General features: G+C 44.6%; 5 protein-coding genes across 5 annotated transcripts; 2 read left to right on the forward strand and 3 right to left on the reverse strand.

Annotated features, from left to right (window-relative positions):
* Positions 1-13,174: 13,174 nt before the first annotated feature.
* SCP_1101070 (hypothetical protein) lies at positions 13,175-13,564 on the forward strand (the record flags this gene model as incomplete). Its single annotated transcript, XM_027762543.1, has 1 exon — positions 13,175-13,564. One exon carries the CDS (start codon positions 13,175-13,177, stop codon positions 13,562-13,564), a length of 390 nt encoding a protein of 129 aa, XP_027618344.1.
* A 1,496-nt stretch (positions 13,565-15,060) lies between these two features.
* SCP_1101080 (hypothetical protein) lies at positions 15,061-16,685 on the reverse strand (the record flags this gene model as incomplete). The annotated part of the gene is made up of 6 exons (XM_027762544.1): positions 15,061-15,168; positions 15,223-15,919; positions 16,113-16,218; positions 16,270-16,356; positions 16,413-16,526; positions 16,577-16,685. The coding sequence occupies 6 exons, from the start codon at positions 16,683-16,685 to the stop codon at positions 15,061-15,063; spliced, it is 1,221 nt and encodes a 406-aa protein (XP_027618345.1).
* Positions 16,686-17,486: 801 nt separating this feature from the next.
* SCP_1101090 (hypothetical protein) lies at positions 17,487-17,870 on the reverse strand (the record flags this gene model as incomplete). The annotated part of the gene is made up of 1 exon (XM_027762545.1): positions 17,487-17,870. One exon carries the CDS (start codon positions 17,868-17,870, stop codon positions 17,487-17,489), a length of 384 nt encoding a protein of 127 aa, XP_027618346.1.
* A 6,464-nt stretch (positions 17,871-24,334) lies between these two features.
* Positions 24,335-24,773, forward strand: SCP_1101100 (hypothetical protein; the record flags this gene model as incomplete). The annotated part of the gene is made up of 2 exons (XM_027762546.1): positions 24,335-24,585; positions 24,641-24,773. 2 exons carry the CDS (start codon positions 24,335-24,337, stop codon positions 24,771-24,773), a joined length of 384 nt encoding a protein of 127 aa, XP_027618347.1.
* A 272-nt stretch (positions 24,774-25,045) lies between these two features.
* On the reverse strand, positions 25,046-25,429 carry SCP_1101110 (hypothetical protein; the record flags this gene model as incomplete). The annotated part of the gene is made up of 1 exon (XM_027762547.1): positions 25,046-25,429. The coding sequence occupies one exon, from the start codon at positions 25,427-25,429 to the stop codon at positions 25,046-25,048; it is 384 nt and encodes a 127-aa protein (XP_027618348.1).
* Between the last annotated feature and the right edge of the window lie 951 nt (positions 25,430-26,380).

Raw genomic sequence — 26,380 nt, forward strand, 5'->3', positions numbered from 1 at the left:
GGGTACAAGTCAGGACCAGCATCAAGGTTTCAATCTCGATCAGGCTGATCAGCCAATTAGAGGAGGCATCTTGTACTGTAGATCTGTGCCACCAGCTTACTACCATGGCCGACCTTTGCAAAAGGACAGATCAGGTATGTTTTCATGTTTCTAATAGTGAATACGTTTGTCAAGTAAGCAACATTTCATTTGATATTGTAATGACAGACTCTACCCTGCATTCGCTGACACCTCACATGACCCCCCAAGCAGATATTATGTCGCAATTGACTCTGAGTGTGGATGAGATGAAGGACATGGATAATTAGAAGCAGTTTCAGTTGAGAGAAAGCAGAGATGACAGGGGAAGCATTGTGTATAGAGGTTTGTATGAAGATGTCAATGAAGATGGTCAGTTGAAGGGGGAGTTTCTGGATGATGACTCGGACAGAGGTGAGACATTTCTAGTAAATCACAATCACACCAGTAGCCCACCTCTGTCCAATGATGAATCAAAGGAGAGTGATAAATTGGACTATACCAAGGAGGAACATAAGGAGACAATCCACCAGCCACTAAGCTATGTGCCTGTGTCAAATGTCGAGGAGGATATCAAGGAGGATGTTGAGGAGGAGAGTAAGGCCGAGGCCAAGGATGAGGATGAGGATGAGGCAAGTGTTCCTGCTCTGCCCTCATGTGTTTTCAGAGCCACCCATTTGTCGAAGTCATACGCAGGCTGAAAGGATGTGCATCTGCTGCTAAAATGGATGTCCCTCGATGCCGAAGCAGTCAACTCATACGTGATCCTGCAGTGTCTATCACTGCTGCTGTTCATGAACATGAGAACAGCTTACTCACCTCCAATCCAACTATACCTCCTTCTGCTCACGCTCCTAAGCATCAACATCACAAGATCTTCCAGATGGCATAGAAGTCTGTGATATGGTGTTGTTTCTCTCTTTAACATATGCATCTTGCTAACACCATGCACCTAGTATTGCTTTCTCTGGCAATAAGGCAGAAACTTGGTCGACTGTGACTGTCCAAACTGCAGCAGAGCTGTTTGCTTGCATTGCATTCCAGATCTCCGACAGTGGAATATGACTGAGCAGATGCAGTTTGAATGTCTGGCCTGCACCATAAAGCATGACAGAGGTGCAATGCAGGTATACCATGTAGGTTTAATATGAATTCTTTACTTGCACAAAAGCTGATATTTAAGGGATATCAGGGCTTGTATAGTGTCCCATCCACTGAAAAATCTTGGGTACCATTGATAAAGGGTCTTTGGACTGTTGGCAAGAGGGAGATAGCACTGACCACAAGGTTGGATACCACCTCTTTGGTTTTGGTTCATCTGCACCTGCACTTGCTGCCTGTGTATAATACCATCGCCAATCTTGTGGAGGAGTACCTTTGAGCCTATTACGTTGACCGCAGCGAGTTCCTAAATTGGCTGGATGTTATCTTTGACTTGGAAGGTTCAGAGGCAACAGAAGGTCATCATCTTCATATGCTCAACATAGTGTCAAAAATTTGATCATATGTATTTAGATTAAATTCAGTGGCTCTGAATCATTTGATATGAAGGATATTGGTCTCAGAATGTGATAGCAAAGGATGGCCCAACTACTACTACACAAACCCTGAAGGTGGTCTGACCTGGCTCATTATAGCTGATGGCATCACATGTGATGAAACCTGTATATATACACTTGGTGAAGGCCTTAGCTTTAAAACTCCTATGTGTGAAGAGAATTTTGCCCTTTCTGATCAAAACAAATAGAAGATGCTACTTGGCTGAAGCCAAAGTGTGGAGAATCCTATATAGGATACAAATTTCAAGAGTCTCGGCCGAGACCATTATTTTCAAAAACCCTATATAGTGCATCCTTGGCCAATGCCATATTTCAGAAGACCCTATATAGAATAGAAATTCTACTACCTTCGGCCAAGGCCAACATTTCTGCAAGAACTATATAGTGTATATTCAGCCAAGGCCAAAATTCAGATCTCTCTATATAGATTAAAATTTGATGACTCCTGGCCAAGGCCACCATTTCCACAAGAACTATATAGGGTATCTGTAGCTGAGGCCAAATTTCAGACAATCCTATATAGAATGCAAATTGCTTGACCCTTGGCCGCAGGCACTATTTACACAAAAATCTATATAGGGTACCCTTGGCCACAGCCAAATGTCAGGAAATGCTATATAGGATCAAAATTTCATGTGCCTTGGCCGAGTGAAACATTTACACAAAGATTCTATATAGGTCCACTTGGCCAAGCCCAACTGTCTGCAAACTCTATATAGGATTGGAATTTTATGACTCTTGGCCAATGGCACTATTTCAGCTACAATCTATATAGAGAAATGGCAGCTGACCCCAAAATGCCTGACAATTTATATAGACTTTAAACTGCACCTCCCTTGGCTAACTCCCAAATATGCGACTCAGCCTATATAGCCTACTTATCTTGGCCAACCCTACATCTCCATCCTATATTATATTTTTGGCCAACACTCGGTTTTATGGAAATTTACACAAAATATTCCACCTCGGTTATATGGACATTTGGGTATATATTGGCTAAATGGGCTCAATGGTGGCCAGGTTGTGCACAATTTCTCCCCCAGTCAACTGGGGATATTGTATACATAGAGAGTGCCTACTAGTGGAGATGCCTGGGGCTTTGTCTGCGCCCTGGTTATAGATTTCCTGGTGAACTTCATCCTTGGTTATCTGTTCATCCGGTAGGTCGCCAGCTGCTGCAGTGGTCAGGTCTGAGAATGCTGCACCGTGGAGAGGTGGTGGCAGTTGGAAGAGTTCTTCTTGTAGAGCGTCACACTTGTCGCCATGTTGTATAGCGGGTTCTCGGCCTGGGCCGCGTGATATGGCTGGGGATGGGTAAGTACGCTCACCTTTTCCCCACTTCGGAAGCTGCCAGATGTCCTTCATTGTGGCTTCCTCCAGTGTTGTCGTAATCCACTGGGTTCTTGCTGACTTGTACAGTCATTTAAAGTAATTCTGTGATTTCTTAATCAGTGACGTTACGCTTGCGGATTGCTTACCCCAGTGTTTCTGGTGTTCTAGGTTGAGTGATCGCTGTTCAGCGATGCATCTCGTTGCATTGTCTAATTTCTTGTTCCACCAGGGGTGTGCTCTGTCATGAGGTTTGCGAATTGAAACCACGGCCTTGTTAGCTTCCTGCATAGCCTTTGTTACCTGTTTGGCTGCCCATTCCAGTTGGTCTTCAGTGGGAACTTCATTGGATTTGAGGATGGTGGCAATGTCCTTCTCATTGGGTTTGAGTGCCATCGTGAACACGTCCTTCCACTTTTGTGGGTCAGCATCTTTAAAGTTATATTGCTTGCCTGTCACGTTCTCAATCTCCACTGCACTGTAGTTCAGTTCCCATCATAGTGCGAAATGATTTGATCCAAATGTCTTTGAGCAGTCCACTCTCCATCTCTTTGCAGCATTGAGTTCTGCCGCTTTTGGATTGAGGAATGTGAGGTCGATTGTGGACCAGGTCTGGTGAGAGTGTGAGTAAAAAGTTGGTTCGCCCTTTTCGTTCATCAGTGAAAAGCCTCTCTGGTTCAGCCAGTCTACCGTCTGCTCGGTTAAGTCATCTGCTGGCATGGCGTGTCATGACCACAGTGGGTGGTGTAGGTTCCAGTCTCCTGTCAGGATTACTGGAATGTCATTCAGCAGGATGACATGTTGGAGTCACTTTGCTGCCAATTTCTTGCCTTGTTTCTTGTTATTGTTGTATATGTTGACTATGATTGTGGATGGGTGTGGTGCTTGTTGTATCTCTAGTATCTGCATATCAAGATTGTCAGCTAGGTCAGATCTTAATGTTACCGTGAAGTGGGGTCTTTTTCGGATATATGCTAATGCGTGCGGTCAGCGGCCAGCTGGGACTGCTGAGACTGGAATGATAAGTGTCCAGCCCACTGCGGCTTCAGTGATGGGGCCTTGGTTGCCATTGCCTATGTCGCCCCATCATGGTTCTGTGAGTAGAATGAGGTCAAAGCTGTCTTCGCCTACAGCTGAGTTAAGCAGGCTGTGTATTGCCCAGTTTTGCATGTTGGTGTTCAGTTGGAGGATGCAGATTGGTTTTGTTGTGGTTGTATCTAACATGCTTGGGGTACGTCAGTGTCTTCAGTTGCTGCTTTACCTGCTGCTCTTGCTTTTGCTTTGGCCTGCCCCTTGCATATGATGTCTAGAGTCTCGATGGCCTTGTTCAAGTTGCCCTCCGTTAGATCAAGTGTGTGCTTTTTTACCTCAGGTGCGACCTCCGAGAATCAGATGTCGAGTACCTGCATGTTTTCTGATTCCTTGTCCAGGGCCTCAAACCGGTTTTGCTGCTGTTGGTACTTGGCCTTGCACACCATCTGACTTGGTTTTGGGTTGGGTGCAGGGGCTTTGCACGTGACATTCTTTGCCATAGTTGGCGAGGTTACCTTCCAGCCATCGTGCATTGTGGCGCCTCCCGGGATAGTTTTGATGGTTTTGATTTGGTTGTTCCTGCTTGTTGGAGTTGGACGGGGCAGTTTCGGAAGTTAGCCATGTGGGATCCTTTGCAGTTAGCACATTCCACATCATGATGATCACATCCATCAGTTGCCATTGCATCCTCATCCGTGCTTGGGCACTGGTCGCACATGTGTTGGTTCTCAGGATGTGGGCCTGTGCAGATTCGGCAGACTGGCTCATTGCGACATTGCCATCGGGTGTGTTCAAACAACCAGCATTTGTTGCATTGTAGTACTGAGGGTTTATCAGCATATCTCTTTACCTGTGTGAACTGTCCTGTGATGGCAAGGTTCTTGACATCTTTTACTAGGTGAATGGCATCAGCTTCGTTCATCAGTGCGATAACCACTGATGAGTAGAATTGTGTCTTGAGGTCCGATGGGTGTTGCATCCAGCATGGGAGCTGCAGAATGGGCATTGCGGCATAGGACGGGTTGTTGTCAATGAGTTCCTGATGTAGTTCTTTGGGGGTCAGGATATTGTTAGTGTAGTCATTCCAGGTACTTACTCCATTCAGTTGAACTTTAAACCATGGCACATCAGGGCAGACCCGAGTTACGTGACCTTGTGCCAGGTGTTCTGTAAAACAGTCAGCAAACGGTGCTAGTTCAGCAGCATTTTGGTCAGCCCATGTGAAAACTATGCAGTTGTTCTGTGCATTAAATTTGACATTTACCACCTGTAAGTGTTTGCTATCTTTGCTGCTCTGCAGGATTTCGTTGATCTGTTGCACACAGTTAGCTTCTTTTTGGTGTTTACCTTCAGGTGCACCATCTTGTATTTTGATGATCAGTGATGTCAGTTATGAAAGATAATCTTTTCTATCAATAAGTAGCAAATTTTCATGAGAATTGCTACTTTTAAGTAGACTTATCTGTAGGTGCATAGATTAATTTAGGATAATCTTAATATAATCTTCCAGATAATCTGAGGATAATCTTCTGGATAATCTGAGAATAATCTGAAGATTAGCAATAAAATACAATTTTAACTTTGACACTAGCCAGGATTGAACCCTGGACCTTAGGTTGATTTTATAGAATATAATTCCAAGTAACACTTTAGACCACTTGACCATTAGGCCATACATCACAACTATCTTATATTAAATTAGACATCTTTTTCTTGAAAAAGACTTAGCCAAATTCTGTCTATTAGAAAAGAGTAAGTAAAAGACACTTGACTTTTATCATAGATAGACAAGACTTATAAAAAAACATTACTCTGAGTCTTATAGTCTTTTCTAATGCTTGCAGCCTTCATATAATGTACAATATGTAATTAATAGAATATATGTTTCTACAGTTACTTCAGCAAAACAGAACTTTGCTATACAATTAGAAGATAGCTATAAAGATCTTGTATATATAAGTGCTCAGTCTATAATATAATAGACTCTAGAGTATAAGCCTAAAATGAACAAATAAAATACTGTCTCTCAATAACTTGTTATATATTATAGATGACTATATTAAGATACTCTATAGTACTGCATGATAGTTTACAAAAACTGTAAGCTGTAGAACAAGACTATATTAAGATGCAGAGTACTGTTTGTCTATAAGTCTTGTCTATCTATGATAAAAGTCAAGTGTCTTTTACTTACTCTTTTCTAATAGACAGAATTTGGCTAAGTCTTTTTCAAGAAAAAGATGTCTAATTTAATATAAGATAGTTGTGATGTATGACCTAATGGTCAAGTGGTCTAAAGTGTCACTTGGAATTATATTCTATAAAATCAACCTAAGGTCCAGGGTTCAATCCTGGCTGGTGTCAAAGTTAAAATTGTATTTTATTGCTAATCTTCAGATTATTCTCAGATTATCCAGAAGATTATCCTCAGATTATCTGAAAGATTATATTACGATTATCCTGAGTTAATCTATGCACCTACAAATAAGTCTACTTAAAAGTAGCAATTCTTATGAAAATTTGCTACTTATTGATAGAAAAGATTATCTTTTATAACTGACAAAGATGTGATGATGAGTCGAGATGGGTGGTGTGTGGCCAGCGGATTTATCAGTATCTTGCTGCTTACCTTAGGAGCAATGGCTCCTTTGGGCTTGGGGATGATGGGTTTGGACATTGCTCAAACAGACTTGGGGCCACTGTCTGAGGGAGTTGTTGTCGTAGTGGGCAGAGGAGCATCTTCCTGTGCTCTGGCCATTTGTCCTGCAGCATTTGTTTCTGTGTTGGTGCGCCTGCTAACTTTGATTCGATTGTCTCTAAGTGGGTGGTCAGTTTCACCAGGGAGCGTGCGATGCATTCTAGATGGTCGTTCGCAGTCATCGTTAGTTCTTGTGCCTGTTGCGGGTTCTGCTGCATGGGTTCTCTACTTTTTGGGGTTGTAGGTCTGTGGGTCAATCTGAGTGATATAGCTTTGATGCTCACGACAATGCCAGGTGTGAACTCAGCATGGTCTGAGAAGCTTTCTAGCATCTCCGCAGCTTAGTGTAGGACCCTCTCTAGGTCTTTCATGGTCATCTTCTTGGCGGTCATATTCGCGAATTTTGGGACGTCATTGTCCTCCATCTCGTGGTCGATAGTATTCTCGTCATCGAACACATTGGGTGTGCATGACGTGGGTGATGGGCTAGCTGTTCTGTGAGCCTTCTCGTTTATCTCTATGTCCTTTATTGTGTAGTCTGCTTGGTTTTTTATTGGTGATTTTGTTAAAGCATTGCGTAATTTCTTAGCCATGCTCATGGATTTCTTTGGGATTTGTGGGACCTTTGCACCACTACTCGTAAATGATCGTGCACTCTCTTTTTTGCTTGGCCTGTTCTCCAGGGCCTCTAGCAACTTTCTTGCATAGGGTTGGGTACCTCTATTAGGTGGTATACCGCCGTCTACAGTCTTTGGCATCCTGCTTTTTTCTCCTGTTTCCGCGAAATTCACCTTGGCAGAGCATGGGAAATTTTGCAGCAGATCAGGGTAAGGGGCAAGAAGCGATTTCATTAAGGTTATATGGAGTATTGGTTAAAGTGTGTGAAGTTTCTTAGTCATGTGACTTTCACCTGAGGTTGAGAGTTCAATTCTGGCTGGGTGTAAGTTCTTAAATCAATTTTGGCTTTGGATAATGCTTTGAATGATCTTTAGCATTATCCTCTGGATTATCCCTTTAGATTATCTTCAGATTAGCTTAGACTACTTCAAAAGGATAATCTACTGAGGGGATAATCCTTCAGTAGATTATCCTTGTACATGGCCTGCTTATTAAACTCAGATTTTAGCCTTAATTGTAACTTATAAGCACTAAAGATTATTCTTTATAACTGACAATGATGTGAAATCTCTGCTCTATTGGACTCAGAAGCGAGAGGAATATTCATGGACAAGTCATTCGTTGAGCGAATGAACTACCATCAGGAGAGACTCTCTAAACTAATTTGAATTCTCAATGCTGACGGTACTTCGAATAAATCAGAGTACACAACGCATTGCATATGAAAACGTATGAGGGCTGGAAGAAAACAAAGAGTATTCCAGTACTATGTTACTGACCTGGGAAAGGATGAGATTATCCTTGGATTACCCTGGCTTCAAGCAATGAACCCCCGTATTAACTGGGAAACAGGGAAATTGGACTATAATTAGAGAAAACCCATCATTGAAACTGTCCAAGATGTCGAACCAAAGGTCAAAAAGGCAGCAAACACTCCCTACATTGGACCAATTGATGACAATGGATGATCGTGGGCGAACAATGATCCAAAACATCCAGAAAACTAAATTAAACCAGGAGACTCAGAGTTAGGAATCTCTGACTACAGAATTGAAGTAGAGGATAATGAACTACTCATCTCCTATATTCAAGGAGAACTGGTATTGGTGATCTTTAACCCTTAAGGTGAAATAACACAGCCTGGATGATGAATCTGAGGTGGTAGCAAACCCACCTCAGGACCCAGTATAGGGCAGATAACAAGAGATACACGATCAGGGCAGTTTAGCATCGCCCAGAACACTTGGTTGTGTAACACAGGCATGGACACGCTACTCTATAAGGCTAGCGGGAAATCACAAGAATTGATACAAGAAGCAATCCAAAAGGCAGAAGGAGTAAAAAAGACACTCGAAGAGCTTATACCCTCCTATCTAATGAAATACAAAGACGTCTTTAAAAAGAAAGTAGCAGAACAGTTCCCAACCTCATGAGCATGGGACCATGCTATTGACCTCAAACCAGAATTTGTACCAAGAGACTGCAAGATTTACCCCCTATCCTCTAAAGAGCAAATGGCACTCAACAAATTCTTAGATGAGAATACACAAAAAGGCTATATTTGACCATCAATATCACCAATGACATCCCCTTTCTTCTTCATAGAAAAGAAGGATGGGAGTCTTAGACCTTGCCAAGATTATTGATACCTGAACGAAGGAACAGTCAAAAATGCTTACCCTCAACAAACTCAAAGGAGCAAAATATTCCACAAAACTAGACCTTCGATCCAGATATAATAATGTACAGATCAAAGATGGTGATCAGTGAAAAGCAGCGTTCAAGACAAATTGAGGATTATATGAACCAACGGTGATGTTTTTCGGACTTTGCAACTCTCTGGCGACCTTCCAAAAGATGATAAATGACATCTTCAAGGACTTGATTAATAAAGGATGGATGATTGTCTATATGGACGACATCCTTATTTTCTTGCATAACATGAAAGAACATCGATAGCATATGCTTTGACTTCTAGAATGACTCAAACAAAATGATCTATTTGTCAAACTGGAGAAATGCACATTCAACTCCCAAGAAGTTGAATATCTTGGAATAATCATATGCCCAGACCACATTGGCATGAACTCAATCAAGCTGAAAGGAATTTGGACTGGCCCGAATCAATGACAGTGAAAGCAGTCCGTGCATTCATCGGCTTCGCAAATTTCTACAGAAAGTTCATTGATCACTATTTGAAAGTAGTGCGACCACTCATGGACCTCATGATGATGATGAAGAAACCAATATGGGAATGGACTCCTGCCTGCCAACAAGCATTTGATATGCTTAAGATGAAATTTGTCTCTGCACCCATGCTTCTTATGCCAGACAATATGAAGCCATTCATTATTGAATCTGATGCTTCACTTGTGGCCACAGGAGTGGTGCTAAGACAAACGGATATCAATGGAGATCTACACTCTTGTGGATACCTATCGAAATCGTTTAACCCCACAAAGACAAATTACGAGATTTACAACAGAGAACTATTGGGAATAGTCTGCATCCTCAAAGAATGGCATCACTACCTCGATGGCTCACCTCACCTAATTGTAATATGTAGCGACCACAAGAATCTGACTTATTATCGAACAGTGCAGAAGCTGAACAGACACCAAGCACGATGGAGCCTCTTTTTGTCTCAATTTGAGCTTCAGCTAGTACACATCCCAGGGACCCAGATGATCCAATCGGACACCTTATCCTGCCTACTTGGAAAAGGAGACCAGAATCATGACAATGAAGACTGTATCCTCCTCCCCAAAGCACTATTTGTACACTCAATATCCACGCAACTCACTCAAGACATTCAGGCACATTTGATTAAAGACCAAGTCATCCATGATGCACTACAAGCCTTACAGCATAAAGGACCACCACCAATGAAATCAGCCCTTGATGACTGGAAGATCATCGACGGCCTCGTCCAATACTGAGGATGTGTGTATGTACCTCCGGTACAACCACTGTGACACAATATTTTCAAGCTATACCATGATACACCTGCCATGGGACACCCGAGTTCCTACAAAATCCTTGAACTCCTACGACATGATTTCTGGTGGCTGAGACTTTACTCTGCTATATGCGCTTATGTGGAAGGATGTGCTGGGTGCCAACAGATGAAAATTAACACACACCCCACTAAATTCCTTCCCATGCCGATATCCGCAACTCCAAATGCTCTCCCTTCTCCTGCTCATCAGTCGATTTTATCACTGACTTACTGCCATCACGTGGCTTTGATTCTCTCATGGTCATGATAGACCATGACCTTATGAAGGGGGTAATTCTTTGCCCTTATTTGAAGATGATCACAGTGGATCAAACAGCAAAACTTTTCTATGAAAATGTTTATTCACGATTCGACTACCAGACAAATTGATTTCAGACAGAGGAACACAATTCACATTGCACGTATTCCAGGAATTGTATCCTAGGAATCAGATCATTGATGAGCACTGCCTATCATCCCCAATTGGATGGAGAAACTGAGCATGTAAATCAAGAACTAGAGGTGTATCTCTGACTTTACTGCGGCAATAACCCTAAATTATAGGTAGACCGACTATCAGACTTCAAGTTTTGCCACAACACTCAGGAGCACTCAGCACAGAAGATGTCACCATTTGATATGGTGATGGGATACAAACCATGCAGAATCTCATCGGTACTCCCTAGGACAAACATACTCTTGATAGAAACTTGGCTATCTGAACTTCAGAAGATTCGAGATGAAGCCCTGGCCATGCATGAACTAGCACGACAGCAGATGGTGGAATGGATCAGGAAAGGCTCACCACACTTCACAAAAGGTCAGAAGGTTTGGCTCAATACGAAGAACTTGAACATCGGATACCCAACGCAAAAGATGGCCCCAAAATGTGAAGGCCCCTTTGTCATAGAAGAACACATAGGCCCTGTGGATTATCACCTGACCCTACCACAAGGATGGAGAATCCACCCATTTTTCATGCCAGCCTCCTTTCACTATACAAGGAAATGAAGATCCACAGTCCGAATGATATGAGACCACCACCTGACCTTATCGAAGAACATGAGGAGTACAAAGTCAAAGCCATTCTAAACCACCGACAAAGATACAGACAGATCCAATATCTCGTAAAGTGGAAGGGATATGCCTCAGCAGAAAATTCATGAGAACCAGAAGAAAATTTGGTGAATGCCGAAGAATTACTAAAAGAATACAAAAGGCGACGATGCCTTCACTGTATCTCAGCAATTGCCTGCATTGCTTATATAAACCTTCACCACTGCTGACCCCCTCACTATGCCATCGTCAGGAGGATAATCCCCCATTAACGACTACTTCCCCAAAATGTCTCCAACCCCTTCACCACACCCAAGAGATTTTAGAGGAGTATCACCACATGATATACAGGACAGCCTAAGGGCCCACCTTCATCTGTCACAATGAATTGGAACCATCAGTGACTTAGAAGATTTCATTGTTGGTGTAGTTGACTCGATCAATCCCATCCATTCTAGAGCCACCACACCATCCCTGCCTGACATGGCCTGGATGAATTGAGAGCTCCACAAATTGAGGGCGGTCCATGTTTTAGCAGAATACGAGGAGTTATATCTCCAAGCCTTAACTGTGTTGGATGACTCTCACGCCCAATACACACTCAGGATTATCCATTCACAGCAAGCTGCCAAATTAGAAATCAGCTCAATGCGGCATGCTGCTGCAGGGGCACGACGATATGTAGAAAGGATGGAAGCATTGATGCTGAGCATGGGGGATAGGATTCAGTGACAGGAGGAAACATTGGCACTAATGTTTGCCCAGATGAATTCATATCAACGACTCATCGAACTAGACATGAATGGTGTCTTGGATAAAACACAAACCAAAACAAAATTCTCCTGAGGTCACCGGACTTGAACAAAGTTGGGAAAATATTCCTCAGTATATTCGATGTAGTAATCGCTTGGTTATCTGGTAGTAATCAAGTGTGAGTGTGTGTGTGTGAGTAAGAGGGAGAGACTGTCTTGTAATAAGACAAAAAGTATGAGCGAGTAATAAGTGACCGAGTAACAGATGACCGATTTGACAAATGACCGAGTTATGACTTGCTTGATGCCTATAATGCTATGCCTGAATAACACTGTATTCAGGTAAGTATGAACTTGAGTATATACCGACTAGTAACTACTGGGGTGAGAAGAATGTCCTATACCTTTAGGACAACAGGTTTCCTCTGGAAGTCTAAGTGGGCTTCCAGGGTTTATATACTAAAGAAGGTGAGAAAATCTAAATAATAGAAAAGTGCCTTCAATAGAAATAACAATAGAAAATGTGATAATAGGAGTCTGAGTCATAACAATAAGAAATGACTCTGGATAAAACAAAAGAGAGTGGGGGATAATAAAAATAATAAAGACAATAGAAACCTACCTTGCTATTGTCCTTCTAAGTGTCAGACATTAGTCCGCAAAAATGACCAAGCACTTCAGTGACTAAAACAGACAGTGGAAGCAAGCAGTGGTGAATACTTGAGCATAATACATGAATGCACATGAGTGGAGGGGTTGAGCAAGTGTGCTAGCAAGTACAAAGAAACTTCCTCATCAATTCTAGACCCGCAATGTTCCTTTCCCTCTAAATTCCTCAGCATCAACTCCTTCCTGGTCTCCAGTGCATGTGAAGTCCAATTCATAAGCTTCGCCATAAAGATGAGCTCTGGCACGTGCAGCCTTGGCAGCTTTGGCCTTGGCCTTCATCATCTTATTGTTGGCCTTGGCCTTGGATCGCTCTGCTTGCCAAGCTCGATATCTAAAGTATTGTGTTAGTTATGCAAGTTTTATATTGAAACATGTTACACGTCTGTCACTCCCAAGCTTTCTGATGGAAATGCTGCCAGAAACTCCACAAGAGGAAACAATCCCCATGCCCCCACCTCAACCACCTCACCTCATCATCGTGGATCCTATAACGGTTCCTACCCCACAACTGTTCAACCTATTAGGAGGTGCCTCGACATCCTCCATCTCAACCACGACTCATGATGGCATCTCTATTGCACATTCTCTGCATGCAAACCCCCCTCCAGACTATGTACCTAGTTGGAATTTCGATAAAAGTCCTAACCATCATGCCGAAGGGTTAACCCCAGAAATGGCAGAAGAGGCGATGCAGACTGAGATGATCGAACACTCAGACCAGTCTATTCAGACTCTTGTCAACCCCGGAGAGATCAAAACCCCGTTCTCTCTCACCTTTTCTACTGCACTCATTGGGCCTCAGAGGACCATCCTGTTGTATGTTGCATACCAGTGACTGCACCCCCAATACCCATTCTGTGGGCAGTATACTCATCTGAGGTACACCTGCCCTTTCTCCATTTGCATCTTTTGCCAAGCTGTCACCGCATCTCACGACCCAAACGTGTGTCCAGCGTTGTTGTCTAACAGAATGCACTGCTACTACTGCAGAAAGCAAGCACCTGGTCATTCTTTAAAGGCTTGCCCCAGGTGTGATGACTACTATGCAAATTACAATGCATGTAACCTGTTATTCTTCCATCCTGATCCCCAAACAGATCCGCAATTTGCAGACTTTGATGGAACGAGATTGCTATATACTGAAGGATTTCTGATGAACAGTGTAACACCATTAGAGGCAGGAGACACATAGGAAACATTTTTGAGGGCAAAGATGGCATAGAGGGGGGCTTATGTTACAACAGTACACTGCATACCTATCTTTTTCTTTGATTACATTGTACTTTTACATGTATTACTCTGAGACCTCCAGTCCAGACATCTCTTGACTTAACCCGGACTATACTAGACTATGATGTCATAGCCTAGATATATACTGACTCATCCCTCACCGCGAGGGTACTCATTTACTCAGCCATTACTGGCACGTCTTACACAGCATGTACTAGTAGTATATAAGACTGAGATCATCGACTGAAACACCAGTCTTGATCTGGTTACTTTTATCTTCAATACACAGGCTTTCCACTGACAGGCTTTCCACTCAGCCTTAGTGTGAAGATACTTTGTGACTCACCACACTTAGCCTTTAACTTCGTGTGTGCTTGACGATCAACACTCAGTCTTAGTGGTATGCCCCAGCATAACATTGGCCTTCACCTGTTAGTAGGCTTGTATTACAGAAGGCTCCATTGTATTACTTGGCCTTCAGCTCTGATCTGTCTATATTAGGACAGCTCCCAGCCCCAGTGCTAATGAAAACAGTCCCTGAGCCCATGCCGTAAGATGGCCTGACCACAGGTTCAGCACAGGTTCAGCACAGATTCGATCTCATCTAGAAAACATATACAAAGAGAACATCCTTATTTGGCATATGTCAGCCTGACTCTCATTTAGAAAACATATTTGAGGAGAAATTTCTTATTAGGCATATGTTCGAGAATTTGAAATGTTTATTAAAAAGCCATTCTGTACCCTATGACATTACTACTGTGCGCGTGCTGGTGGGGTCTCAGACTTGCATTTTGATGACATAGATCCTGCCATGACGTCAGGTGCCCCTGCCTCCAAATCTTGCACTATCCCCTCTAGCATCCACCACACATCCGATAATGCCTCTGAGAACTGCAGCCGCTCATTGTCATTGTCCAACATCAAAGCCCACCACCAGAGATACATCACAATAAAAAAAACCCCCGAATCACCTGCCTGTGCCATGGTACCCCACATGCCCCATATTGTGTCATGGTCTTGAGGGAATGGTCACTCACTGGCAGCCCTAGCGGCAGGCTACAAGGCACCCCACCACTTGTGAAATCCTACCCGCATTTTTCACACCTTTCTCATGCCATGGGGTAGGCTGTTGAACTTGCACCCGTAACCCATCCACATGCTAAGTGCATCCAGCCTGCACTTGTAGATGTCCTTAGAATAGTAAGCCTGTATGAACAGTTAGTATAATAAATGTATCACTTGCAGAAACAGAGAATGCACCTTTTTTTGGGGGTAACCTGACCGATGTTTGAGCACAATGAGTAAAACTAGAAGATCTTCCCACCCAGATACTCCCTTCAGTGTGCACAGGTGGCCAAGTGCCTTCAGCAGCCACAGTGGTGGAGTGTCATCATCGGGAATGGCAGGGACATGTCCAGGGACAGGGTTGATGATGGACGTGAGAATAGGGTTGATGATGGGCATGGGAATAGGGTCGACAACAGGTGCAGTGACATGCACAGGGAAAGGGTCGAGGACAGCAGGCACAGAGACATACACAGGAACAGGGTCAATGGGCACGGCAGAGGCATGTGCAGGGACAAAGTCTACAGGTGCAGCCAATACATGCACAGGAACAATGTCGACAACAGGCAAAGACACATGTGAGGGGACAGAGTCAACAACAGATGCAGAGACATGTGTGAGAACAGGGTCGACGCACACAGCAGGGACATGCATGAGAACAGGGTCAACGACGGGCACAGGAATAGGGTCGATGATGAGCATGAGAATAGGATCGATGACAGACACAGTGACATGCATGAGGACAGAGTCGAGAACCGCAGGCACAGAGACATGCACAGGCACAGGGTCAATGGGCATGTCTGGGATGTGTGCAGGGACAGGGTCAATGACGGGCACAGAAACATGCACGGGGACAAAGTCGGGCTGGCCAATGAGGTCTTCAGCCTCGGAACTAGTTGGCTGGATGTCAGAGGTGAGTCTGCTAGAGCAACAAGAGGCTGGAAGCCTCTTGGCTTGCTGTTTCTGCAGTCCACCCTTCCTGTGCTGCTGCATGGGGAGTTCAAAGCCATGCTCAGCAGACAGGTTACACAAGATCTCTTAATTGTGAGTGATGTTCATGAGGTGTTCATCCTTGAGCAACATACTGGATGAACAGGATGCCTGAGTTGCCAGCAGGGATGGCGAGGGAGAGGCTGGACTGAGGTGATGAGAAGAGGAGGCTGGCGATGAGATTGTGGCTGATGCAGTGACCTGGCCATCAGATGCGGCTGCCAAAGTGGGCATGGAGACAGATGCACTCACTGAGATGGAAGGCACAACTGAGGTGTTCAAAGACACAGAGGCGGAGGCAGAGTTTCTCATGCGTGAGAATGTCAATGTTGCTGTAGCCTGTATAATGGAGGTGCTGCACGATGCAGATGCACTGACTAAGCATCCTGCATCACTGTTCGCATTGGACATCACAGTGACCGACTTGTCTTCAGAAATGAACACCATGGGGGTAGATGCATTGGCAGTAATGGGAGTGGGTAATGCTACTTTGCAGTGAGCCTGAAGAGCTGCATATTGATGATGAGAACACGAATATGAAAAAAGGGGGCAAACTTACAATAGCTAAGCTCAAGATACTGCCCAAAGGGCTTCGAGATGTCTTCATCAAAGCTAGACAGGTGCTGCATAAAGCTTTTTTTGTATGCCTTTGTATACATTCCCATCATAGAGAACAAGGTCAAATGGCTGTAACAAATCATTAAGTGATAACACTCACTGATAACATATCAAATCACTGCCTCTCCTGAGTTCTGGACCTCCTACTAAAAAAACTCTTATCATGCCCATCTGGTGCTGTATTTCATCCAGTGCCATCTCCACAGTATGCCACAGTGTGTCAATATTTCTATAAGGCAATAGATTAGTACAAATTCAAATAAAAAAAATTAAGTTCTTACTGCTGCAGAAGTCTCGCGTGTGTGTTCAACTCGTCAAATGTCAACTTATCGAACTCCCCGTGATACTCCTGGATGGTCTTCTTTACCTCGGGGTTATCCTGCATGGCTTCATACTGACCCTTTGCATAGGTGCAGCAGTGGAAAAACTTCATAGAGTTGGTGATGACAGTGTCAGGTGGGAAGTCAAGAGCATTACATGTGAATGTGACCTCCCAGTCATCCTTGAGGTGATCTCAGTACATTGACATGTAGGCTTGCCAGTTCTCAGGCTTGCGCTTGACCTTCCATTTCAGGGACAAGACTGCCGAGTGCCCCTTTCTGGTCGTGGAAGCACACATGTGATTCTAGAACCAATCCTTCAGTTGCTGATCACACCTTTCAGTCATGTTACCTGAACTGAACTCCCATTTACCCTGACATTGTCATGAACTGGACTGCCAGTGGACGTTGGCCATCAGTTTGTGTAGAGAGCTGTCAGCGATGGGCCCATGGCGATGAAGGGAAGGCTGGAGTGATGGGCCCACTGCCATGGGAGTACTTCTGAGCAGTGGGCCCATTGCCATAATGCTATTATTTAACAATGGGCCCACCACCATAGAGGCACTTCTGAGCAGCGGGCCCACCACCATAGGTGATGTTCTGAGCAGTGGGCCCACCGCCATAGGGGTACTTTTGAGCAGTGGGCCCACTGTTATAGATGTTATTCTGAGCAGTGGGCCCACCACCATAGGGGTACTTCTGAGCAGTGGGCCCACTGCCATAGGTGATGTTCTGAGCAGTGGGCCCACCGCCATAGGGGTACTTCTGAGCAGTGGGCCCACCACCAAGAGTGTAAGATAAAGAATGGGCCCACTGCCAAAGGTCAGAGGGTTGGCCATCGCCAGAGCATGTTACTGCCAGCAATGGGCCTATCGCCAAAGTACCCTCAGTCAGGGTCTTACTGCAAGCACTCATGGCATAGGTCATCACCAGAATATGTTTCCACCAGCAATCAGCCTACTGCCAAAGGCCAGAGAGTTGGCCATCGCCAGGGCATGTTTCTCCCAGCAATGGGCCCATCATCAGAGTAGTCAAAGGTCAGAGGGTTGGCCATCACCAAAGCATGTTGTCACTATCAATGGGCCCACTGCTAAAGTATAATCAAGGAGCAGTGGGCCCATCGCCACGAGTGTAAGATGAAGAATGGGCCCACTACCAAAGATCAGAGTGTTGGCCATTATCACAGCATGTTTCTCTGAGCAATGGGCCCACCGCCAAAGTATGATCAATGAGCAGTGGGCCCATCACCATGAGTGTAAGATGAAGAATGGGCTCACCACCAAAGATCAGAGGGTTGGCCATCATCAGAGCATGTTATCACCACCAATAGGCCCATAGCCAGAGTACAATAGCTGAGCAGTGGGCCCATCTCCAAGAGTATCAGATGAAACATGGGCCTACTGCCACAGGCCAGGGGGTAGGCAATCACCAGGACATGTTTCTTCTAGCAATGGGCTCACTGTCAATGTACAATGAATGAGCAGTGGGCCCACTGCCATAGGTGTTGTTCTGAGCAGTGGGCTCATCATCATAATGCTATTATTTACTGATGGGCTCGCCACTATAGGGGTACCTCTGAGCAGTGGGCTCACCGACATGATGTTATTAGTCAGTGATTGGTTGACCATCATAATACTGGCAGTGCCTGGACTCAGCAAGACACCTAATCGCTAACCTGACACTACATCTCTGGTGGAGTTTTTACAATATGGAGTCCTGCCTGAAACTTATTGTAGCTGTCGTATAGAGTGCAGTGCCACCATTTTATGAGTTTCTGATATATGGTGAACCATGGCTTTACATTCTGGTGATGGCGAGACTTAATTTGCCAAAAAGTCGCTAACTTAGCTCTTCTTCTTTGGCAAAGTTTGTTAAACTTAGAGCACTGTCTGAAACTTGTAGAAGAGGATTTATAAAGTGCAGTACTGCTATTTTAGACTTCCTGCATATATGGAGAGCCATGGCTTTACATTCTTGTGATGGCAAGAGTCAACCAGTAAAAAACTCAGCAATCTGGCTCTCCTTTGGCGAAGTTTGTCAAACTTGGAGATCTGTCTGAAACTTGGAGAAGAGAATTTATAAATACCATTTTATGAGTTCCTGATATATGGCGAGCCATGGTTTCACATTCTGGTGATGGTGAGACTCAACTAGTAAAAAAGTCGCCAACTTGGCTCTCCTTCTTTGGCAAAGTTTGTTAAACTTAGAGCATTGTCTGAGACTTGTAGATGAGGATTTATAAAGTGCAGTGCCACCATTTTAGACTTCCTGGGTATATGGCGAGCCATAGCTTTACATTCTGGTGATGGCGAGACTCAATTTGCCAAAAAATTGCCAACTTGGTTCTCCTTCTCTGGTGCAGTTTGTTAAACTTGGATGACTGTCTGAAACTTGTAGCAGAGGATTTATAAAGTTAAATTCCATCATTTTATGAGTTCCCAGTATATAGTGAGCCATGGCTTTACATCCTGATAATGATGTGACTCAACTAGTAAAAAACTCGCCAACCTAGCTCTCCTTCTTTGGCAAAGTTTGTTAAACTTAGAGCATTGTCTGAGACTTGTAGATGAGGATTTATAAAGTGCAGTGCCACCATTTTAGACTTCCTGGGTATATGGCGAGCCATAGCTTTACATTCTGGTGATGGCGAGACTCAATTTGCCAAAAAATTGCCAACTTGGTTCTCCTTCTCTGGTGCAGTTTGTTAAACTTGGATGACTGTCTGAAACTTGTAGCAGAGGATTTATAAAGTTAAATTCCATCATTTTATGAGTTCCCAGTATATAGTGAGCCATGGCTTTACATCCTGATAATGATGTGACTCAACTAGTAAAAAACTCGCCAACCTAGCTCTCCTTCTTTGGCAAAGTTTGTTAAACTTAGAGCACTGTCTGAAACTTGTAGAAAAGGATTTATAAAGTGCAGTGCCACCATTTTAGACTTCCTGGGTATATGACGAGCCATGGCTTTACATTCTGGTGATGGCGAGACTCAAGCTGCCAAGAAGTCGCCAACCTGGCTCTCCTTCTCTGGCGAAGTTTGTTAAACTTGGAGGACTGTCTGAAACTTGTAGAAGAGGATTTATAAAGTGCAGTGCTGCCATTCTATGAGTTCCTAGTATATGGCAAGCCATGACTTTACATTCTGGTGATGATGTGACTCAACTAGTAAAAAACTCGCCAACCTGGCTCTCCTTCTCTGGCGAAGTTTGTTAAACTTGGAGGACTGTCTGAAACTTGTAGCAGAGAATTTATAAAGTTAAATTTCATCATTTTATGAGTTTGTAGTATATGGCGAGCCATGGCTTTACATCCTGGTAATGGCGTGACTCAACTAGTAAAAAACTCGCCAACCTAGCTCTCTTTCTTTGGTGAAGTTTGTTAAACTTGAAGGACTGTCTGATACTTGTAGTAGGGGATTTATAAAGTGAAGTGCCACCATTCTATAAGTTTCTGGTATATGGTGAGCCATGGCCTCACATTCTGGTGAAGGTGAGACTCAACCAGTAAAAAACTCAGCAATTTGGCTCTCCTTCTCTGGTAAAGTTCACAAAACTTGGAGCACTATCTGGAATTTATAGTAGTTGGTATATAAAGTAAAGCACCATCATTTCATGAGTTTCTGATAGACGTTGAGCCATGGCTTCACATCCTGATGATGGCTAGACTTAATCTGGTGATTTTCCACTAACCTGGCGGTCCTTCTCTGGTAAAGTTAATTCAACTTGAAGCACTGTCTGGAATTGATAACAGCTGTTATATAAAGTGAAGGGCCACCATGTTATGAGTTCCTGATTGATGGTCAGCCATGGTTTCACACATAAAAATGCTAAACGACTAGCTGCTTCTGTAATAAAGTCTGTATACAATGGAGTATTATCTGAAACTTATGGCCAAAGTTATATACTGTGGAGTATGAACTGCAACTTGGAGTAGCAATATCATATTGTGACTTAACAGCTATTAATTCTCAATAACAATTAAGTGTAATTCTTTGGAGAGGGCTATACTTAAGTTTATGAAGTGTGTTTTGCTTTTCATATAAGTGAATGCCAGACATTTGTTAGAAAATGACAGATGTATCTTTTTCAAGACAACATGTAGTCAACTGTAATGTTAAGTGATTGGCAAGCTTTACTTCTCAAAAAACAGCAAAGTTCACTTCCGAAGAGTTAGCAATATTTCACTCTGAGCTCTATAGACTTCTTATAAGTGTGTCAAGAATCTATCTAGCTCTGATATAAGGTCTATGTAATCACCATCCTTTAATGTAGATAGAAAAATGTATTGAAGAAGAATCTCAAATATATAGAAGAAAACACATATAGGAGCCATTATGTTCATGTAGATGTGTATGCACTCAGAGACTAAAAAGGAAAGTGTGATTTCTTGACCAGTTCAGCAAGTCACGTGAAGTTCATTAAAGGTAGACAATATTGAATTCTTCACATAACACTAAGTGATTACAATCAAAACTAACCACAACATCATATTTTGCATGCCATATACTAGGAACTCATAGAATGGCAGCACTGCACTTTATAAATCCTCTTCTACAAGTTTCAGACAGTCCTCCAAGTTTAACAAACTTCGCCAGAGAAGGAGAGCCAGGTTGGCGACTTCTTGGCAGCTTGAGTCTCGCCATCACCAGAATGTAAAGCCATGGCTCACCATATACCCAGGAAGTCTAAAATGGTGGCACTGCACTTTATAAGTTCTCTTTCACAAGTTTCAGACAGTTCTCCAAGTTTAATAAACTTCGCCAGAGAAGGACAGCCAGGTTGGCGACTTTTTGGCAAATTGAGTCTCGCCATCACCAGGATGTAAAGCCATGGCTCGCCATATACCAGGAACTCATAAAGTGATGGAATTTAACTTTATAAGTTCTCTTTCACAAGTTTCAGACAGTCCTCCAAGTTTAACAAACTTCACCAAAGAAAGAGAGCCAGGTTGGCGAGTTTTTTACTAGTTGAGTCACACCATCACCAGAATGTAAAGCCATGGCTCGCCATATACTACAAACTCCTAAAATAATGGAATTTAACTTCCTAAATCCTCTGCTACAAGTTTCAGACAGTCCTCCAAGTTAAACAAACTGAGAGCCAGATTGGCAAGTTTTTTACTAGTTGAGTCTCGCCATCACCAGAATGCAAAGCCATGGCTCTCCATATATGTAGGAAGTCTAAAATAGCAGCACTGCCCTTTATAAATCCTCTTCTACAAGTTTCAGACAGTCCTCCAAGTTTAACAAACTTCGCCAGAGAAGGAGAGCCAGGTTGGTGACTTCTTGGCAGCTTGAGTCTCGCCATCACTAGAATGTAGAGCCATAGTTCACCATATATCAGAAACTCATAAAATGGTGGCACTGCACTCTATACGATAGCTACGATAAGTTTCAGGCAGGACTCCATATTGTAAAAACTCCACCAGAGATGTAGTGTCAGGTTAGCAATTAGGTGTCTTGCTGAGTCCAGGCACTGCCACCATTATAATGGTAAATCAATCACTGACTAATAACACCATGTCGGTGAGCCCACTGCTCAGAGGTACCCCTATGGCAGTGAGCCTATCAGTAAATAATAGCATTATGGTGATGGGCCCACTGCTCAGAATAACACCCATCGTTCAGAACACTACCTATGGTGGTGGGCCGATGGCTGTATAGTAGCCCCAAGGTGGTCGGCCAATGGCTCAGAACTTACCCCCTGGCAGTCGGCTGATCGCTCAGTACTACCACGGTGGCAGTGGGCTGATCACTCAGAAATATACCTATGGCGGTGGGCCCATCGCTCAGAACATTACCTATGGCAGTGGGCCCATCACTCAGAACACTACCTATGGCGGTGGGCCCATCGCTCAGAAATATACCTATGATGGTGGGCCCATCGCTCAAAACACTACCTATGGCGGTCGGCCGATGGCTGTATAATAGCCTCAGTGGCAGTGGGCCCATCGCTCAGAAATATACCTATGGCAGTGAGCCCATCGCTCAGAACACTACCTATGGCGGTGGGCTGATGGCTGTATAATAGCCCTAGTGGCAATCAGCCAATCGCTCAAAAATACACCTATGGCAGTGGGCCGATCGCTCAGAACTATCACCGTGGCAGTGGGCCCATGCCTATATAATAGTAGCACCATGGCGGTGGGCCGATCACTCAGAAATACTCCTATGGCGGTGGGCCGATTGCTCCAGCATTCCCTTTCTCACCATGAGCCGATCGCTTACAACTCCTTACACAGACCGATGGGCCGACATCCGCTGGCTGTCCAGTTCATGACAATGTCAGGGTAAATGGGAGTCCAGTTCACAAACATGACTGAATGGGCTGTGCTGATTGGGATGGTAAGTGCCTAATTGAAGCTTCGTGGTGGTCGCTTACCATTATAAGAACCTTCTGTTCAGAGGTGACGCACTTTTTCTCCTCAGGGCTGTTACCAGCGGGGGCACTTGGAGGCCATTGCTTGCCCCATTCGAGCAAGATCTGGTCCCAGAAGAGGCTGAGTGTCAAGGCTTGTTGGTGTAAGAGAAAAGAAGGTATGTGGATGTTGAGAAGCTTAAGCTGATCATCAGAAGCCCAGGGCTTACGGCCCATTGATGTTGCAGGTGGGCGGCTTCACACAAACTCTAAATGGACACTCACAATTGAATGGTCAGAGAGTACAGGAATCATCGGGAATGATGGATCGGCATCGAAAGAGATCAGCATTGGCACGTGACCACCTGATCCCTCAGCTAATCGATGTGGATCAGATATATAAATCATCTCCCCATTTCTCTCTGTCCTCATCGCTCTTTGCCCTCCTTGTCTCTCAGCTACCACTTGCAAAGTAAGTTCTTACTTACTTTTCCTTTCACTTACTTATTTTTTTATTACCTTTCCTACAGTTCTTTACAAGTCATAGCAGGGTGCAATGGTCAAGCTTGAGGTAAGTCACCCATCATTGCTGTCTGCTTGAGTCACCACCACTGACAGCTGGCCTTTGCATGCACATTGCGGATGTGGGATAGCTGGATGTTGAGGAGCCCTCACCTCCCAATAGGCAGGGCATCGTTGCGTCGGTGTGAGGGTGATTAGTCAGCAAAGGTACATATGCCATGCACCAACAAAAGACATACTGATTGTAGTATATACATATGTAGCTGAGGTGGAGCCTAAGTGTTAGCCTAAGCAGGAGGATAATCTGTTCAGCCATCACGATGAGCGGGATATGGCAGTGCATCGCGATGGCAGGTACCCAGTCAAATGCATATTGGGGTGCATGTCTGCTGAGAACTTGGAGTGCTCATGGGCTGATATGGGTTGTACCGATGGAGAGCGAGTAGAGGTCATGTGGGCCGATGTCCCTGTTCGCATGCCTGACCAAGTGGCTTTAGCTATGGCTGTCAGTATAGTACCCATGCTGCTGTTGCAAGTGAACACTGCCCCTCTCATCGCTGTACCTCCAATGGGCAGTGTCACTCTGGCGATCACTCTGCCTACCACCATCACTCCCACTGCAACTGGCACTGTGGTGTTGGCCAGTACCGTGAGCAACATTGGTCCTTCTCTGCAAACCACTTCCCTCATTACGGGGCATCAGTGGTACACTGTCACATGGGGTCTGGAGATTGGGGTGTTCAAAGGCTGGTAAGTCTTTCTGCAATGCACTGTTGTGTTTACCCACTGACCATCCCTGCAACAGGACCGTTGTCCAGCCCCTTGTCATCAGGGTCACCAGCTCCACTTTTGAGAAGGGTCCTCTGTACCAGGACACTTGGTGCAAGTACTGCATAATGGAGGCCCTCGACTGCATGCAGCTGCTTACTGTGCCCTAGGCTTGTCTTGCTGACTGCGGTATGTCTGGCATTGCGTGCACACCTTTCAGTCATGTTACCTGAACTGAACTCCCATTTACCCTGACATTGTCATGAACTGGACTGCCAGCGGACGTCGGCCCATCGGTTTGTGTAGAGAGCTGTCAGCGATGGGCCCATGGCGATGAAGGGAAGGCTGAAGTGATGGGCCCACCGCCATGGGGGTAGTTCTGAGCAATGGGCCCACCGCCATAGGAGTACTTCTGAGCAGTGGGCCCATCGCCATAATGCTATTATTTAGTGATGGGCCCACCACCATAGAGGCACTTCTGAGCAGTGGGCCCACCGCCATAGGTGATGTTCTGAGCAGTGGGCCCACCATCATAGGGGTACTTTTGAGCAGTGGGCCCACTGTCATAGATGTTATTCTGAGCAGTGGGCCCACCGCCATAGGGGTACTTCTGAGCAGTGGGCCCACTGCCATAGGTGATGTTCTGAGCAGTGGGCCCACCATCATAGGGGTACTTCTGAGCAGTGGGCCCACCACCAAGAGTGTAAGATGAAGGATGGGCCCACTGCCAAAGGTCAGAGGGTTGGCCATCACCAGAGCATGTTACTGCCAGAAATGGGCCCATCGCCAAAGTACCCTCAGTCAGGGCCTTAGTGCAAGCACCCATGGCATAGGTCATCACTAGAACATGTTTTCGCCAGCAATCAGCCCACTGCCAAAGGCCAGAGAGTTGGCCATCGCCAGGGCATGTTTCTTCCAGCAATGGGCCCACCATCAGAGTAGTCAAAGGTCAGAGGGTTGGCCATCACCAAAGCATGTTGTCGCCATCAATGGGCCCACTGCTAGAGTATAATCAAGGAGCAGTGGGCCCATCGCCATGAGTGTAAGATGAAGAATGGGCCCACTGCCAAAGGTCAGAGTGTTGGCCATCATCACAGCATGTTTCTCTAAGCAATGGGCCCACTGCCAAAGTATGATCAATGAGCAGTGGGCCCATCACCATGAGTGTAAGATGAAGAATGGGCTCACCACCAAAGGTCAGAGGGTTGGCCATCACCAGAGCATGTTATCGCCACCAATAGGCCTATAGCCAGAGTACAATAGCTGAGCAGTGGGCCCATCTCCAAGAGTATCAGATGAAAGATGGGCCTACTGCCACTGGGCTCACTGACATGGTGTTATTAGTCAGTGATTGGTTGACCATCATAATACTGGCAGTGCCTGGACTCAGCAAGACACCTAATCGCTAACCTGACACTACATCTCTGGTGGAGTTTTTACAACATGGAGTCCTGCCTGAAACTTATTGTAGCTGTCATATAGAGTGCAGTGCCACCATTTTATGAGTTTCTGATATATGGTGAACCATGGCTTTACATTCTGGTGATGGCGAGACCCAATTTTCCAAAAGGTCGCCAACCTAGCTCTCCTTCTTTGGCAAAGTTTGTTAAACTTGGAGGACTGTCTGAAACTTGTAGAAGAGAATTTATAAAGTGCAGTACTGCTATTTTAGACTTCCTGCATATATGGAGAGCCATGGCTTTACATTCTTGTGATGGCGAGAGTCAACCAGTAAAAAACTCAGCAATCTGGCTCTCCTTTGGCGAAGTTTGTCAAA

Source organism: Sparassis crispa (assembly GCF_003851025.1).
Source record: "Sparassis crispa DNA, contig_000011F, whole genome shotgun sequence".
Classification (NCBI taxonomy): Eukaryota; Fungi; Basidiomycota; class Agaricomycetes; order Polyporales; family Sparassidaceae; genus Sparassis; species Sparassis crispa.